This window comes from Eimeria maxima, genomic scaffold, assembly GCF_000499605.1.
Source record: "Eimeria maxima Weybridge genomic scaffold, Emw_scaff57, whole genome shotgun sequence".
NCBI classification, from domain to species: Eukaryota; Apicomplexa; class Conoidasida; order Eucoccidiorida; family Eimeriidae; genus Eimeria; species Eimeria maxima.
Window position 1 is genome coordinate 1 of NW_013563898.1, and position 18,117 is coordinate 18,117.

The following is an 18,117-nucleotide window of genomic DNA, read 5'->3' on the forward strand; positions in this document are numbered from 1 at the left end:
ATATATTATACATAAATTGTTAACTAGCTAGCTAGGTATCTAGCTAGCTAGCTACCTAGCTATGTGGATAGCTAGCTAGGTATTTGGCTGGCTGGGGAAGGGGGGGGGACTGGATGGGTAGTTGGCTAGCTAGGTAGGCTGATTGATAGCTGTGGAGCTAGGCTTGCTTACAAGCTGGCTAGCCAGCTAGCTGGCTAGCTACGAAGGGGAGGGTTGAGGGATTGTACCAAGCTGCAATTGCTGCGGTCTCAGCTGCTGCTGACAATGCATGCCAGCAGCAGCAGCAGCAACAGCAGCAGCAGCAACAGCAGCAGCAGGAGTGTTTTGTGCTGCAGATGATAGCACGGGGATAAGCGTCTGTCAGCCGATGCAACACCCAGCCCACGTCTACAGGGAGACAGTCCCCATGGGGTAAGCAAGGGTTTAGGGTTTAGGGTTTAGGGGTACGGGGTCCTCTGTTTTCTCCGGATAGTTGCCTAACGAGCACCTTGCACGTTGGTGAAGCATCGATATAGGGTTTAGGGTTTAGGGTTTAGGGTTTAGGGTTTACGTGCAGCCCTGCTGACTTGGACGTGAATGAATTTTTGTCGTTGATGGAGGCATTGAAGCGCGAATGGCCCGGCAATTCTTACGACGTCCTTAGCAGGTAGGGTTTAGGGTTTAGGGTTTAGGGTTTAGGGTTTGTGTATAAATCCCTCCATTTTATCTGCAGTGTATACAGACGGCACTTTTTGCTGTTAAATTCCCCCGTGCTGCTATAAATCTCTCCCTCTCTCTTGTATCATTACTTCCTTGTTCTGTTGCTGTTGCTGCTGTTGCTGCTGCTGCTGCAGGAACTGTGTAAACTTTGCAGATCATTTATGTGTGCTGCTAGGAGTAGGGCACGTTCCTTCTTGGTTATTTAGACTGCAGCGGCAAGCGAATAGTATTAAAGGAGGAGCTCGTGCTGCTGCTGCTGCTGCTGCTGCTGCTGCACGTCAGCTGCAGCGCCTCGATACCCATGCGGGTATATCCGCCACTGCAACAGCAGCAGCAGAAGCAGCAGCAGCAGCAGCGGCGGCAGCAGCTGGAGCAGCTGTCTCCTTTGGCCGTCTACTCAAGCATGCTCACCAGGTTAGAGACAAAAAGCAGAGGCGCCACTCTAAAGCAAAGGGGGCCCCCAAGCAGCAACTGAGGGGCCCCCACCCTCCGCCTTGGGGCCCCCCCAAACCCCACAAGGGTACTAGCACCAAAGGAGTCGCAGTCGCCGCCCCCAAGGGGCCCCCCGCATCCGTAGCAGCCTGGGGGCCCCCGTGTATCAGAACAAGGGGTGGAGCCCCCTGGGCATCTTTCTTTAGTGGGGCCCCCTGTACATTCTTAAGGCCAGTAGGAGCAGCAAACAACTGTGGGGGCCCCCCCTTCCTTTGCATGCACTGCAGCGGCGTACCCTGGAGGTGCAGCCCACAATGCCCAAAGCCATTAAGTAGTTTAGCTCCCCCTCATGGGGAACCCTGTGCTTTAAAGGGCCCCCCCAAAAGGGCACCTCTAGACCACAAGGGGGCCCCCTGAGGGGTGGGGCCCCCATTGGACCCACCAGCGTCCTTGCTAGGGGAGGAGGCAAGCACTAGCACGGCAGCCACTTCACGGATGGGTTGCGTGCTGCTGCTCCTGTTGCTCCTGTTGCTGTTGCTGCTCCCAACTTCCGGCTGTAGCCGCTGATGCTGCTGCTGCTGCTGCTGTGCTCGCAGGAGGTTCGGCTCTCCGAGGAGGTGGGCAGACGTATAGTGCAGGTGTGGCTTAGGGTTTAGGGTTTAGCATCTTGGCGGGGTCGAATATATTCCACTGCATTCAGAGGGTCTAGGGTTTAGGGTTTAGCTACAGGTTAGCAGGGTTTAACGTGCCTGCATGCACAAGGGTTGTCGGGCTAGAGTGGGATTTTAAGTCCCCGATTAAGGGTTTAGGGTTTAGGGTTTAGGGTTTGGGGTTTGTGTCTCAGGGCATGAATTACTTTACGGAGAGGTTAGAGGATGTCTTTGCATGCATTCCCATGGAGTTAGCAGAGACAGAATATATTATTGATACAACAAGTACCTCCCTTACTAGGGCCCCGAACCCCCCTGATATACCTAAAGGGGGCCCCCTAGCTACACCAACATCATTGCGGGGGGGCCAAGAGACCCCAACATCCTCAGGGGGGCCTCTAGAGACCCCAACATCCTTAGGGGCGCCCCTTGAGACCCCAACATCCTTGGGAGGAACCCTTGAGACCACAGCATCCTCGAGGGGCCCTTTAGAGGCATCAACATCTGTTGCGGGGGCCCTGGAGACATCGACATCTGTTGGGGGGCCCCTAGAGACAATAACATCCTTGGGGGCCCCTCTAGGGGCAGCACTATCGTTAGGGGGGGCCCTGGAGGCAGCAACATACATGGATGGGGCCCTTCAGACAATATCCTTAGACGCCTCCCCGGAGGGCACCCCTGGGGTCCCTCTCCCTCCTGAAGATCCGCGGGGGCCTCCCGTTGAAGAGCAGCGGGAGGCCCCCCAACAGAACCCTCTTGGAGCCCTCGTGGAGGTACCCTTGGGGTCCTCTTCTGAAGAGCATTTAGAAGACCCTGTACCTCATGAGACGCTAGGCGACAGTCCTGAAGGGTCCCCTCTAGGGGCCCCCATTCTTGAGGGGCCCCCAGAGGAGCCCCCCATTTTTGAGGCGCCCCCAGGGGAGCCTCCCATTTTTGAGGGGCCCCCAGCGGAGCCACCCATTTTTGAGGGGCCTCCAGCGGAGCCCCTTGAGGGGCCCCTACTAGGGCCTCCGCTTCTTGAGGGGTCTTCTGAGGGCCCCCCCATGCCCGTCGTATCATCTTCGCCCGCCCGTACCCAGTACCCTTTAGCTTCTGAAGGGGGGCCCCTTGGGGGCCCTCCTTCAGAAACCACTCGGCTAGAAGAAGAGGGGCAGAAAGAGATATGACCCGAAGGGCTTATAGAGGCCTGTTTTAGGGGACCGACAATGCAGGTTGCAGGGTCCCTTCCTGCTGCTGTTGCTGCTCTTCTGCTGCTGCCCCTTTTTACTGCATTTTTTTCTTGTTGGTGAGGAATCCAAACCCTTTGGCGGTTTCCTAAACCCTAAGACCTATTGCGAAGGTAGTCTAAAAGTGTTTAGTGTTTAGGTTTTTGAAGCCTAGGTTCTACGAGGTAAAATACTGCAGGGGATAGAAAAAGGGACTCTGCATGCATCCCTTGGGTGGGGTTTGCTGGTTAGGGTTTAGGGTTTTGATTGCTCGCTGTTTAGGTTCTATTGTTTAAACCTGGGGAAAGGAGAGCAAGGATTTAGGGCTTTACTTGCGACAAGAAGCAGTTGCCCCCGCACACGCCATGAGGCGTGAGGGTTTAGGGTTTACACAGTGTGGGGCTAAAACGATGGTTTGCTTGTCTACGGTAGAGGCAGAGGTATACCGCCTAGCCAGCAGGCAGCACGTGAAACGGGTTTAGAGTTTGCGGTTAGAGAAAGATTTGCAGTTAGGGTTTAGCGTTTAGGGCTACGGATCTGGGCTCGTTGACACGTATGTGTGCTTGAAATTATTGGTGTTGAAGAGCGTTTGCGCCCGAGGGTTTAGATCTGGATGCCTTCGATTAAGGTTTAGGGTTTGGGGCTTAGGGTCTACGCGAGTGCTCAAGTGACCCCGAGACTCTGTTAAGGTTGTGGGCATAGGGATTGGGGTTTAGGGTTTGAAATACACAGGAATACAATTTTATTGAAGATTTAGTGCTACAGTACATGCTAGATACCCGGGTTTGGGGTTTAGCGGTTAGGGTTTAGTGTTTAGGGTTTAGCTGGCTACTCGGGCTGGTGTCATCCAGCCCCAGGCGGCGCCGTGCTCTACTTGGATCCCCATGATAAAATTATTTTATTTTCATTAATTATTATTCAATTTTCTTGTAAACAACTCAAAGGGTTTAGGGTTTAGGATTTAGGGTTTAGTTCCGCCGATCGCCGCCGCAGCAGCAGGACGCTCGCGCTCGTGGCCAGGAAGGGTTTAGTGTTTAGGGTTTGAAACTTCTACAACAGAAGGTAGCTACTCTCTTTCTGCAGCCTCCGTTAATTGTTTATAATTTTAGGGTTTAGGGTTTAGGGTTTAGTGTTAGTTATTGCTTACGGCAAGCCAACAGGTATCTAACCCTACTAGATCTAACTGTTCCAAGCCTACAGTTGAATGCGTAGGGTTTAGGGTTTGTGACGTGGTAGCAATGTTACCTCCCTTGCCCTTGCGGGAGCATTAAGCTGGCAGCAGCAGATGGTGACCCCAACTAGGGCGGTCCGTTCCCCGCTGCCGCCACAGCAGAAGCAGCAACATCAGCAGCAGCAACAGCAGCAGCAGCAGCAACAGCAGCAGCAGCAGCAACAGCAGCAACATGCTACAAAAAAAGTGGGAACGCAGGCATCATCCCAATTTGCGTGCATGCCCCTGCCTAGACACACCGTGGGGCCCACAACCTCCCCCCCTGCTGCAGCAAAACAAAAAGAGACACAAAAAGAAGTAGGGGTAAAAAGAGACAAAAAGACACATTGGCTGCTGCCAAGACGGCATACAGAGCAACCTCAGCAGAAACAGCAGCAGCAGCAGCAGAAGGCAGTACGGCAGCGCCACAGCAGCGCAGAGAGAAAAGGGCCTGCAACAACCAAGGTTCGTCGTTGTTATTTTTCTTTGTCTCCTTCTTCTTATAAAAGGAAACAAAAAGAAGAAGAAGAGGTACAAAATAAACACCTTCTTCTCCCTTATTCAGGTGTACATACACAACAGATAAAGAGGATAATGCATTCATTGCATGCATTGCATGCGCTGCATGCGTTGCTTCTCGCTGTTGTCGCGTGGATTAATTCATTTATTCCTTTGCTGCCTTTTGCTGTCTCCTTTCTCCATTCTTTTGTATCCTTTCTTGTTATGCCTCCTTTTTCCATGTATCTGTTCCCCTTCTTCATTGTCCCCCTGCTGCTGTTGCTGCTGCTGCTGCCGCCAATTGCTGCAAACCCCCACAAACATACCTCCTGCTGCTGTATTCAGTATCAGGAGAGGCACATGCAGAAGCCAAATTTAGGGTTTAGGGTTTAGAGTTTAGGGTTTAGGGCTTGCTAACTCTTCTAGGTTACCCAGGAGACATCCGCAAAAACAACGAAAGAAAAAGTAGGAGGAAAAGAAAACGATCTGCGTAGACCCTCCAAAGCTGCCGACGCAGGAAAAAGAACCAGTAGGGTTTAGGGTTTAGGGTTTAGGGCTTAGGACCTGGATACAAGGGCTTTGAAACCCTTGAGGCACAGCAACACAACAAATTGGACAAAAAGCGCAAGAGGCAGAAGGAAGATCAGGTCTACAGGACCAGGGTTTAGGATTAAAGGTTTGTGACTTAGGGTTTATGGTTTAGGGTTTAGGGTTTGTGAACGCGCAGGTCGGTCTCCGCTCCCACAACATCCTACAACCGTAGGTGTGGGGTTTAGGGCTTGAGGTCTCCGGTCTAGGGTTTAGCAGGTTAGGGTTTTAGGGTTTAGGGTGCTCGTGAGGGCGACTCACAAGAGCTTGAATCTCTCCACGAAATTGCTGCTGCTGCTGCTGCTGCTACTGCTTCAGGGGGGAGAAGATGTCGCTGCAGTGCATTCTAGACAGCAGCAGGTAGGGAGGGCCCACCAAGTGTGGGGCCCCACAGAGGAGATAGGGATTGGTTTTATAGAGGAGACAGAGGGAAACAGGAAAGGAAACACAAATACAAAAAAGGGTTTGCCTATTCTGTCTAAACCCCTTTTCGTCTAACAGGTGTCGCCGCACCCAAAGGGAGCCCAACACGACACAGGAGGCAAGCCACTCTAGAGGGTTTAGGGTTTAGGGTTTAGAGTTTATGGTTAGGGTTTGGAATCCAGCGTCGCGACAGTCACCTGGTGCAAATGCACAAATGCTTGTAGGATTAAGGATTGGGGTTCAGGGTTTAGGCTTTATTGTTTAGGGTTTAGGGTTTGTGGCTGCTGCAGGAAGCAACAGCATATTAAAGGGGCCGCCAAAAGCCTTCGAGCCAAAGGCATGCAAATTTCTCCTATGAGGGTTTAGAGTTTAGGATTTAGGGTTTAGGGTTTAAGTCGGAAGAAAACTTCCTCAAGGGGTTGAGGTCGCAGCGGGGTGCTGCTGCTCCTCGTAGTCTAGCTGTTGCTGCTGTTGTTGCTGTTCTTGTCCCTGTTGCCACTGCTGCTGCTGCTGCTGTTGTTGCTGCTGCTGGTAACCAGGTAGCATTCTCACAAGAGAAGACTAAAGGAGGCAAACGTACTCCAGGGGCCTCGCCTACCCCGGTATCCCTAAACCCTAAACCCTAAACCCTAAACGCTAAAATCTTAGACAAAAGCCTAACTAAACCCTAGCTAAACCGTACGGGTTGCCTAAGGTGACCAATGGTTCTTCTTGTGTTGCCTTAGGGGAAACAGCGAGAGTCCTTAGGGGCCCCTGTACCCTCCCCTACAGGCGGTCGTCATACTGTGGGACCCGTGGGGTTCCACCCCCACGAGCCCCTGGGGGGCCCACCGAAGAGGGCCTACTCCGTTTCTCCTTTAGGAGCTAACAGAAGCAGGAAGGAGACAGTGTCTCCTGTAGCTAAAGGAAACGGAGACAGCGAGGGAAGGGAGTTTGCTAAAATGGAGACAGGAGACAGCAAAGAAGGGAAAGGAGGGCCCCCCATGGGGTCTCCAGCGGCAAAGGGGACCCTTCAACACAAAGGACCGTTCAGCAAGTTGTGCATGGCAACAAGGAGGGCCTCTCCCCAGCCTCCGCCGCCGCCGCAGCAGCAGCAGCAAACGAAGTTAGGTAGAGAAACACCGCAACAGCAAAAGCAGCTGGAGAACCCGGGGTTAGCAGCAGCAGCAGCAGCACCTGCTGCTGTTGCTGCTGATAGCCCGCAGCGGGGCAAAATTCAGCTAACACCCCTAGTTGTGGTGACCCCCACATTGGAAGGGACACAGAAGCAGCCGCAAACGCAGCAGCCAACGCAGCAACAAGCGCAACAGCAAACACAGCCGCAGAACAAACAGAGGGGACAGCAGCTACGGCAGCAACAAATGCAGCAGCGGCAGCAAGACAAACTACCTCAACAGAAGGAGCTCCAGCTGCAGCAGCTGCAACAATTGCAGCAGCTACAGCTGCAGCAGCTACAGCTTCAGCAACTGCAGCAGCAGATCGAGCGACAACACGAGCAGCAGCAGCTACAGCTGCAGCTCCAACAGCAGCAAGAGCAGGAAACTCTGCAGCAGCAGCAGCAACAGCAGCAGAAGGATTTGCAGCAGCAGCAGCAACTGCAGCAGCAACTTGCAATTTTGCAGCTGGAGAAACAAATGTTGCGGGAGAAAGAGCAGCTTCTCCTCTCTCTGCAGCAACAGCAACAGCAGCAGCAGCAATTAATGCAGCTGCTCAATATGACCCCAGAGGGCCCACCCCTTCTCTCGCGAGCCGGAGTGTCTCCTATAAAACCTTGTGGGGCCCCACAGGAAGCTGCTGCGGCATGCAGTGTCTCCTCAAGGACTGCAGCAGGGGGTTTAAAAAACCCCCAAACTCTAGGAGACAGGGGGGTCCTAGCAGCGAAGGGGCCCCTACTGGCGACTGTGGGTGGCCCCCTGGGGGGCCAGCTAGGCGGCCCACACAGTAGCAAGCAGGCGCTGTCATCTTTTGTGTCAAGCAGCAGAAGCAACAGCAGACCCCGTCTCTCAGCACAAAGAAGAGGGGTCCCTAGAGCCTCCTCTGCTTGTAAGGCAAGGGCGCCCCCCCTAAGAGGCAAACTCCGTGCACGGGAGGACCCCTATGGGGCCCTCGCAACAACCGTACCCCTTGAGGGGCCCCTACTAGGGGACTGCTGCAACCCTGCAACTTGGGGGAGGAGGCCATTGGGGGGGCCCCCTCGTATACCTAAACTTAAGAAGAAGGAGACAGTAGGGGAAAACAGCAGCAATCTACATATTGTCCTTAGGCCAGATGCACTCCAGCAAAGAGGAAGGGGGACCACCCTAACTTGGGGGAACCCCCACGGCATGGGGGCCCCTCCTTCTTCCCTAATGGTAACAATGGATGTTCGTGTGGGGCTTCGTCACCTAACCAAGCAAGGCCGCAGTCTTATATACACAACATGGCAGCGGGTTAACTTGGGGCCCCCTGAAGAGGGGGCTCCCCTTGAGGAGACCCCTCAAGAGGGGGCCTTTCATGAAGGGGCGCCTCTAAAGGGGCCCCTTCACCAAGATGCGATGGGGGGCCCTCTAGAGAAGGACCTTCAAGAGGGGGTCGCCCACACATTTGGGGACCCCAGGCAAACGATGGAGAAGGAAGCCAATGGGTTGTCCCCGTCGGCTGTGGAGCCGGGGGGCCACCCCTTGGGGGGAACCATTTGTTTTGAGGCCCCCAATGCCAGAGGAAGGCGTCTCTCTGCTGCAGCAGCTGCAAGCAGAAGTGCGCCAGAGGCAGAAGGTGGGGGGCCCTGGCATATGGCGCGGGGGGCCTCTAGGGTCCCTCCTACCCTAGTCAGGGGGAGAGCCCCTTTCTACGATGGGGGGCCCGTAGCTTCAGAAGGAAGGGTACAGGTACCCTTCTTGGGGCCCTTAAACTTGGGTCACCTGAGCATGGGGACCCTGCGCCTCTTCGAGGAAGCGGGGCAAAAGCTACAAGCCATCTGCAGCAATATAAGTGCATCAGCATACAGCACCCATGCCGCCGCCGCAGCAGCAATAGCAGCAGCAACAGCAGGACAGCAACACCAGCAGCAGCAACACCAGCAGCAGCAGCAACACCAGCAGCAGCACCAGCAGGAGAAGCTTTACCCGCAGCAGCAGCGATACCCGCAGCAGCAACACCAGCAGCAGCACCAGCAGGAGCAGCTTTACCCGCAGCAGCAGCAATACCCGCAGCAGCAACACCAGCAGCAGCAGCTATACCCGCAGCAGCAGCTATACCATCAGCAGCAGCAACAGCAACAGCTATACCCGCAGCAGCAACATCAGCAGCAGCAGCAGCAGCACCAGCAACACCAGCAACACCAGCAACACCAGCAGCAGCAGCCACTCCAGCAGCAGCAGCTACACCAGCATCAGCAGCTATACCATCAGCAGCAGCACCAGCAGCAGCTATACCAGCAGCAGCAGGTCCACCAGCAGCAATACCAGCAGCAGCAACACCAGCAGCAGCAACACCAGCAGCAGCAACACCAGCATCACCACCACAACCACCACCACCAGCACCAGCAGCAGCAGCAACAACACCAGCAACAGCAACAGCAGCAACAGCAGGAGGAGGAGGAGGAGCAGCAGCAGCAGCAGCAGGGGCAGCACCAGCAGCAGCCAGACCAGCAGCGTAACAGGGGCACCGTGTATCTGGAGGAAAGGGGACCCGTGAGGCCCCCCAGAGAAGTGTCGCCTACAGCAGGATGCGCAAGAGAAAGAGACCCTCTTGATGACCTTGCCTTAGGGGGGGCCCCCGTAAGACAAGACCCTCTTTATGAGGGCCTTCCCTCAGAAGCACAAAGCTTAGAGAGCTTTGGTAGTATCTATGGGCCCCCTCCCCTCTTTTGTTGATTTTAATTAACCTCTTTATTTTTTTTAAGTAATTCAAACTGCCTCTAGCTACCCAGCAAGCTAGCCAGCTAACCAGCTAAAGAGCTAGCTAGCTAAAGAGCTACCTAGTTTAATACCTAGCTAGGCGTTTATACAGCTACCTAGATAGCTACGTAGTTAGCTATACAAGGTACCCTGTGGAGCGAACTTTGTGACCAATGGACCACTTTGTTTGTTTTCATCGTCTAACAGGAGGATTAATTCTCCTTTCTAAGAAAGCCATAAATAACTGCATGCAGTGCTACAGGAAAATAAATGCCATAATAAAGCACTAAAATACTTTTTAAAGAACAAACAAAAGCAGAAAAAAATAAAGTTTAGCCATCGGCTGCGGGGTCACCTGCGGCAGGGGGTACATGCATCGATTTGCATGCAAAGAAGTGTATTTTCTTTCACTATATTGTATTTAAATATATTTAAGTGTTTATCTAATTAAAAAGGAAATTTGTTACTGTGAAGACACTGCAGCAGCAAGACAAAGCTAAAACAAAGAAATAACTTCTACGGCAAATTCTAAGGGGCAGCGCGTCCTTGCGGTCGAGTCGCTGTGTGTGTAGACCAGTGGTCTTTTGTTGCTGTTTTGTCTCATTCTCTGCCTCTAAGACAGAATAATTTAATTACATAAATAAAATAAATAATAAAAGAAGGAAAAGGGAGAAAAGCGCCTCAAAAAGCACCTTTCGTTGCCCAGGTATCCCTAGCGGTGTTGGTGTGGCGATTTCTCTATATTGACCATTGGTCCACTGATCTCCCTTCAGCAGCACAGCAGATCTAATTTAAGTGTTGCTGCCTTAAAGCCTCTTTATACTGTCTCTTTGTCCATTAAAGCATAAGCTACATGGGAGAAAGCTGCAGCTGTCGATACACTGGAACCTCCCCTTCACGTCCCTACGGGTAGCTAAACAGCAGCAGCAGCAACAACAAAAGGAAGAAGAAGCCTCTTTTCTCTTCGTTGTGTCCCTCTTTTGCGTTGTCCCCATGACCTATGTATGAGGCAACACAAGGAGGAGGCGTTTGTTCTGCTATAATAAGGAACAGCTAGACGGCGAAGCAGCAGCAGCAGCAGCAACAACAACAACAGCAACCGCAGCAGCAGCAGTTATTTGTCTCGTTAATTGACTACATGTGTGTCTCCATAATAATCTGTCGTGTGCGTGCCTCCTTTTTATATAACTTATAATGGGGGACATAAGGGCAGAGTGTCTCTCTCGTGCTATAGCAGCAAGAAGAGAAGAATGGGGGGGCTGCGGGGGACAATTAACGGAGGGATTAAAGTCTTTAATAGTTAGTCGTTGTTGCTTAACATGGTTAAAGACAATAGAGGCATTATTACCTTTATCTTGCTGCAGCAACAGTTGGAGACAGTCCCTTGATGAAGCAATAGCAGCAGGAGATGTACCTGTTGTTATCTCCTTTTCGTGTGTTGCGCTGCTCTCGCGTCAAACGCATGCAGTTCAGGTGTCTCTCCTCTCTCGTCTTGCTCGCTGCTCAACTGTCTCTCTTTTCTTAGACTTCTCCCTCTCTTCAGGGGGTCCCCCCTCCCTCCTTCAAGGGGGCCCCCTCCTTCAGGGGGCCCCCCTCCTTCAAGGGCATGCAGGGCAGCTAGTTAAGTATCTGCTGCAGCAAATGCCATTTGCCATCGAGCTGTCTATTGATCTACAAGCATGGGAGACACCCTCGGGGGCCCTTGCTGCTGAGGTCTTAAGACTTATATGTAGGAGTACCAGTACCCTTACAACCCTCCAGCTAAGGGGAGCCCTACTTCATCAGCGCATGCATGCACTCTTAGCCTCTGGTTGTTCTCTTTACCCTGTCCCTAGAAGGAGACACCTGTCTCCTAGTATAGAGGCACAATGCGGCAGCAGCAAACCACCTAGTAGTACTACTAGCTGCAGCGGAGACAGCAGCAATGTCCCTAGTAGTAATAGTCCCCCTGCCTGTCTCCCTTTATCTATACACACAACCCCACAACTGCATGCTGGACAGGATAATGGAAACGATCCCCCACACGGAGACGATCCCACACCCCCTACACCCCACACACCCAATATAGATATCTCCTCCCCTTCTTCACAACGAACACCCCCTACATCGGATCCTCTCTCTGGCTCTCCAACACCACCCTCCCCACCACCATCAGAAGTATCAGAAACAACAGAAGCAGCAGACTCAACAGAACCAACAACAGCAACAGCAGCAGCAACAGTAGCAGCAACAGCAGCAGCAACAGCAGCAATAGCAGCAGCAGAAGCAACAGCAGCAGCAACAGCGGCCGAAGCAGGTGGTGCGGAGGAGGTGCTGCCGTCTTGCGGCAGTATCTGGGGTAAGGAGGAGATGGAGGATTGGTTGGAATCGTCTCCGGAAGATACACCTCCCCAGGTGTCTCCTCATGAATATATGAGAGAAAGGAGACAGGGATTCTATTTACCTAATCTTATTCGTTTATCTCTTGAGGGTTTACAGCTGCTACAGTACCTAGGGGCCCCCCACCTAGAGGAAACAGCAATAACCCTTACATCGGAGGCCCTATCTCTTGAGTCCCTTACAACCATGTATTATGATCTAGCGTCCCTTCCTCCTTCTTTAAGGGCAGGGCCCCCCCTACAGGTACCCTCTTATAGATTAGGGGGCCCCCCTACCTCCTTTATACACCCCTGTCTCCCCTTAAGGTTCTTAAAGACCTATGGTAAACACCTCCATACCCTTAAGGTAGTGGGCCTCATGGGGCCCCTTGCTAAGAGCGAGCTTGCCCATTGGGCCTCAAGGGCCCTAGAAACCCTTCGCAGACAACAACAGCAGCAGCAGCAGCAAGAGCAGCACCAAGGGCAGGAGCAAGAGCAGGAGCAGCAGCAAGAGCAACAAACGGGCTTGGAGGTGGGCTCAGGCATAAAAGGAGACACTGACGACTCAATGTGCGGGGCGCGTGGAGATAGCAGAGACAAATCTTGCTGCGAGTGCTGCTTGCTGCAGCAGGAGACAGCAGCAAATAAAGGATGGCTGTGCTGCTGCAGCTTAGGGGAGCTACAGGAGCTGCTAGTAGAGGAGACAAGCTTCCTTGTCTTTGTGTCTCCTCCTAAGCTGCTGCAGCTAGAGGTAACAGTTTGCTGCAGCAGCGACTGGATGCTGCTGCTAGAGTTCCTGCGTCTCTATGGGGGGTTGCTGCAGCAGCTAACAGTGTGGGGTGACGAAGTGTGTCCTCCCTCGTTGGGTCCCCTTTCGCCTTCCTTCAGCAGCAGCAGCAACATCAGCAGCAGCTGCATCAGCAGGGTATGGGGGAGATGTCTCAGCAGCATGAGTGTCCCCGAAGAGACGCAGCAATTAATTTCTTTTCTTAAGGCTAAGTCTGCAGCAGAGAGGGGAGGAAACACAGGAAAATGTTTATCCACTGCAGCAGGAGACAGCAGCAAGAGAGTGTCTGCTGTCTCCCCCTCAAGACCTATCCGCCTGCAGGAATTAAAGAGTCTCCAATGCCCCTCCTGTCTCCTTCCTGAGCTTTGCTGCAGCATTGGCACCAGCAGCTGCAACACCAGCATCGATTTCCTGCCGAGTCTCCGTCATCTAGATACCTGGGGAGACGCCCGAAGAATTGTCTCCTTTCTGCAGCCAAAGAGACACTTAGAGACAGTTGTCGTTAGGTCTATCACTAACGCAGCAGAGGCCCTTAAGCAATGCGAAAGGGATATAGTATCCTTAACAGCAAGCAGCGGCAGCAGCAACAGCAGCAGAAGCGGCAGCAGTATCGGCCTCATGAGCAGCAGCAGCAGCGGAGGTAGGATACCTATAAGCAGCAGCAGCAGCAGGCTACCTGTCAGCAGCAGCAGCAGCGGCAAGCTATCTACAAGCAGCAGCAGCAGCAAGCTACCTATCAGCAGCAGCACCTCCTGCCTTAACAGACTGCCGCAACAGCCCTTTTATCCATGCAGCAGCCCCACAGCAGCAGCAGCAGAAAATAATTTGATTTCTTATGAAGGGCCCGGGTCTATACTCAACTCTTGGAGTGTATGTCCTAATCTACGTACTATTGAGGTAGCTACAACTGCTGTCCCTTGTAGGGTCTTCCTTAGTGTCTTCTTTACTGTGTACTCTGCCTCTCTTTCCTTCTGCCCCTCTGGTTTTTTGTCCCCTTTTCTGTATTTAAGTATAAATATATGTCTGTGTCTTGGCATGTCTTTCCCTGTTAATAATCCAAGACACCTGTGTCTTTTCTTCTGGTGTATATGCAGCTAACAGAACAAGCAGAATTAGCGGACCCTTTTCTTTGGTTAGGCCGGGCCCCACACCTAAATTCTTTATTTTATAAAGGTCGTCTTTTTATTCCTTTTAATAAAATAAAAGATGCATCTAAGGGATTAAAACAATTAAAACTTTTGCATGCATTAGCCCTAGATATAACCGATTTTGACGATAATTCCGGTGTACAGATACCTCCAGCAGCAGCAGCAGCAACAGCAGCAGTACCAGTAGCAGCTGCCGTTGCTGCTGCTGGTGCAACGGCAGCAGCACCAGCAGTGGCGGCAACAACACCAGGAGTAGTACCAGCAGAAGCAGCTGCTGTTGTTGCTGCAGCAGCAGCAGCAACAACAGTGTTAAAGGCCTCAACAGATGCCACAGCAGTACCACCTGTCTCGTCTTATACACAGTCTCCTTCGGGGGCAGTGCAGGAACAAAAGAGTCCTAAAGGGGGGCCCCTGCAGGGCATCGAGGACGGCCCCCGTCGGGGGCCCCCAAAGAAATCCTCCACGGGCCCCCTGGGAGGTTCATCTAGGACACCCCCGAGGAGATTTTCTGGGGAGGCCCCGATTGGGTACCCGTTGGAGGGGCCCCAAGGGTCTGAAATCTCTATTGTTGTAGGGCCCCAGGGATCTGGTGACTCTCTTATTGTGGGTCCCCAAGGGTCTAATGACTCACTTCTTGAGGGGCCCCCTCAACCCGAGGGCAGCAGATCTGCTGCTGGTGGCAGTGAGGGTTTAGGAGATGAGCTGGGTCTAGGAGATGAGGAGGGTTCAGGTGATGGTTTTAAGGGTTTAGAGGAGCTGTACGTACACCTAATGACGGCGTCTCCTTCATCCTTACGTTTACTCTTAAGTACTTGTGAGGGTTTGCGTTTTGTAGGGTTTAGGAGATGTGCAGGGATTAGTGTTAGTGCTGCTGTTTATACACTAGAAGAACTAGGGTTTAGAAGACTGCAGCAAGGGGTTTTGCCAAACCCCAAATGCAGATCCTTTGCATGCAAACTTAATAAAGGAAGTCTTTATGAAAGATTTGTCGTCATGAAGAGAGAATTATAGTGAGACAATAGACAGCGGAGACAGCAGACAGGAGGGGGAGGAGACAGCAGACGGGAGACAGGAGAAAGAGGACACAGGCGATAGACGACAGGACACAGGAGACAGGGGAAATGATGGAGGATACAGGAGACAAGAGACAGGGGATAAGAATCGTGAGAGGAAACAGGAGACACGAGGGAGGAAAGACACAAGAAAAGGAAGGAGACAGCGAAGAGGAGAAGGGAGACAGTTGAACTCCTCTCGCTGCTGCTAAATCTGCAGGCACAACGAGGTAGACCGAATGTACCACACATATCGTTGCTGCAGCAGACAGCAGCGTCCGTTGGTGCTGCTGCAGCGGGAGCACAATCCCCGTCTATGCATGCATGCGTTTGCATGCAGCAATATTTGGAGGCAGCAGAAGCAACAATACACCACGTGCATATGCGGGTGCCTCCTCAGCTCTCAGCAGGACGGGTAGAGGTAGGGGGGGCCACCCTGTGCCTTAAGTGCTGCTAGGGTGGGGCCCGTTGTTGCTGCTGCATTTAGGGTCTTGTCTCCTGTTGTGCTGCATTACCTACCTCTATTGCTACAGAGAGTGAAGGGACCTCTGCACCGTCCGGGACAAAGGGAGGCCCCTTTAACTGTTCTGGGCATTGGGCCTTCCTTAGGGGTTTATGGCTGAATAAAAGATCAATGTGCTTGCTAGTAAGGCAAACAAGAGAAGGAAACCCTAAACCCTAAGGGAAAGCAACAATAAATCAATCCCCTTTAGGAACCTTTAAATATAAAAAGATATAAAAAAAAAGCAAACACCTCAAACAACAGCCAAGCCGGGGGGGGACTGCATTTGGCTAGCTAGCTAGCTAGGCAGTTAGCTTGAAAGTTGCCTAGCTGCTAGCTGGCTGGACAGATAGGTCGGCACAATGCTATCTACGTAGCCAGCTAGCCAGCCTAGCAAGTGCTTCCTAGCTAAGAAACATATAGCTAGTAAGCAGCTAGCCATAAAGCAGCTAGCCATAAAGCAGCTAGCTGGGCAGTTAAGGAGACAGCTAGTTGAGCCCGGGAATAAGGCGCTCCTCCGGTGCTATCTCCCAAGGGTCTGGCGGCTCTCTGAGGCGCATACAGGAAGGCAAGCCAAACCCAAAACCCTAAACCCTAAACCCTAGACGTATACACCCAAGATGTGCTGACTATTTCAGTGATGAGAAGGGTGAGTGCCTCGTGGCAACGGGCGCCTCTCGCAACCCTAGGCCCTAAACCCTAAACCCCCAACCCTAAACCGTAAACCCTAATCGTTATTTACGTTTGGGTGCTGAGTATATTTTTCCTTTGTATAACTTCGTCAGGGGAAGGAATATAATCTAAGCAAAGACGACCTAAATATCCATCACGAAAAAGATTTATAAAATATAAAAATCCTCTATTCAGATCTATAGGGGGTAACGTAAACCTCTCCCTACGTCTACCCAGGGTTGTACAGATGTGACGAGATACCTGAAATGATGAATAATATATAGTAAGTAATATATAATAAATAAATATGTTATTAATAGTAGGGAGGCAGCAAGGAGGACGATCTCTAAAAGAAAACAGGCGAGGAAGAAAGCAGCAGACGGCCACCGCGCGCACGGATTAGGGTCTAGAGTTTAGGGTTTAGTAGGATTTAGGGATAGACGCCTAACCTCATATATATCATTAGATGGTTCTTGTAGTCCTAATATCTTAACATAATTAAATATTTTATTTTTATTAAGAAGAAATAAAATATAATCAGCAGCTAATTCTTCTCCTATTAATCTCTCAGGTATAATACCTAAAACACCAAGAATTAAACTACTTTCTTCATCACACTGTCTGTACACCCCACATACGCATGTAAACATACCTCCCTATACACCCCAACACACAGACGCATACAGTATACCTGTATGGGTGACTACATGCAGCGCATGCATAGGCAGAGTACGCGCTATGCATGCAGTGCATATGCTAACGGAACACGGTGTGTATATGCTCACACCCATGCACAGCATGCACACGTTGCATGCATGCGCTGCTTGCATTCACGCACTGCATGCATGCAAGACGTACTTGGGTAGGAGTATACCGGGTGTATCCACACAGAAGATTTTAGGGTTTTGTGTTAATTGAAAGGAAGAAATTTCTTTCGTTAAACCCGGTAAACTTCCTGTCTTTGCCATTGTTTTCTCTGTAAGAAAACAGAGAAACCTAGCTAGTATAAAATAATAAATAAAATAATTAAATAGTATTTATTTATTTTATTTATTATTTTATACTAGCTATTAGTGTGTATAAGGATAGTCTTTATGCAAGCTAAACCCTCTTATTCCCTCTGCAGACCAACGACTACTGACTAAGGAGAGGCACAAGGGTTTAGGGTTTAGGGTTTGACTTACTGACGCCTTCAACAAGTTTATTGCCGGGCTTGCCATGGAAGCTGGCCTGAATGTACAGTGCGCATGCAGCCCCAAAGAAAGAGGTTTAGGGTTTAGGGTTTGACCAGAGGGTTTATGATAAAGGCTGTTGAATAGTGAGTGTTTAGGGTTTACGGCGAAAGCTAGGGCCTTGAGTGCATTAAGAACCTGGGATTTCCCCATATAGAGTGTTTAGGGTTTAGGGTTTAGGGTTTAGGGTTTACGGAGAAAGCTAGGGTTTTGAGTGCATTAATAACAGATGATTTTCCTGTATTAGGTAAACCCGCGAGTAACAACCAACGACCAATAGAATTAAAAGGAGAAGAAGAAAAAGAAGAAGATAAAATAAATTCTGTTATCTTATTCAAGCCCCGTCGTTTAATTGCTGACCCTGCAATACACTGCATGCATGCAGTCAGATGCATGCATGCAGGAAAACACATGCATACGTTCAATACGATAAATGCAACAAAATGCATGCAAACAATAAAATGCATGCATGCATGCATGTATTTTCCTGTGACAGCAGTCCACTGAGTGTAGGAGGGGAAAAGAAAGAAAACAGAAAGAAAACAGGAGAGAAAGGGAAAACCCTTAACCCTAAACCCTAAACCCTAAACCCTAACTGGATGAACCTCTAGGCCAGCAGCTTGAATTAGAGTTTGTGCCCTCTGCAAACAGTAAAGTGACACACATCCACACTACAAACCCTAAACCCTAAACCCTAAATAATTTGTCCCCTACAGCCATGGAACGAAGAGGATGCCTCCCGTCTCAGTCCAAAGCACGCACTGCAACCCCGTAAACCCTAAAC

At 51.2% G+C, this 18,117-nt stretch overlaps 3 protein-coding genes across 3 annotated transcripts; all 3 read left to right on the top strand.

The window, feature by feature from the left end:
* Positions 1-367: 367 nt before the first annotated feature.
* Positions 368-6,071, top strand: EMWEY_00008830 (hypothetical protein, conserved; the record flags this gene model as incomplete). The annotated part of the gene is made up of 12 exons (XM_013478656.1): positions 368-411; positions 557-646; positions 906-1,113; positions 1,728-1,769; positions 1,976-2,805; positions 3,269-3,358; positions 4,223-4,661; positions 5,102-5,159; positions 5,256-5,341; positions 5,422-5,453; positions 5,601-5,642; positions 5,996-6,071. The coding sequence occupies 12 exons, from the start codon at positions 368-370 to the stop codon at positions 6,069-6,071; spliced, it is 2,037 nt and encodes a 678-aa protein (XP_013334110.1).
* Positions 6,072-6,646: 575 nt separating this feature from the next.
* On the top strand, positions 6,647-9,559 carry EMWEY_00008840 (hypothetical protein, conserved; the record flags this gene model as incomplete). The annotated part of the gene is made up of 1 exon (XM_013478657.1): positions 6,647-9,559. The coding sequence occupies one exon, from the start codon at positions 6,647-6,649 to the stop codon at positions 9,557-9,559; it is 2,913 nt and encodes a 970-aa protein (XP_013334111.1).
* Positions 9,560-10,777: 1,218 nt separating this feature from the next.
* EMWEY_00008850 (hypothetical protein, conserved) lies at positions 10,778-14,735 on the top strand (the record flags this gene model as incomplete). Its single annotated transcript, XM_013478658.1, has 3 exons — positions 10,778-13,597; positions 14,020-14,633; positions 14,729-14,735. 3 exons carry the CDS (start codon positions 10,778-10,780, stop codon positions 14,733-14,735), a joined length of 3,441 nt encoding a protein of 1,146 aa, XP_013334112.1.
* Positions 14,736-18,117: the final 3,382 nt, after the last annotated feature.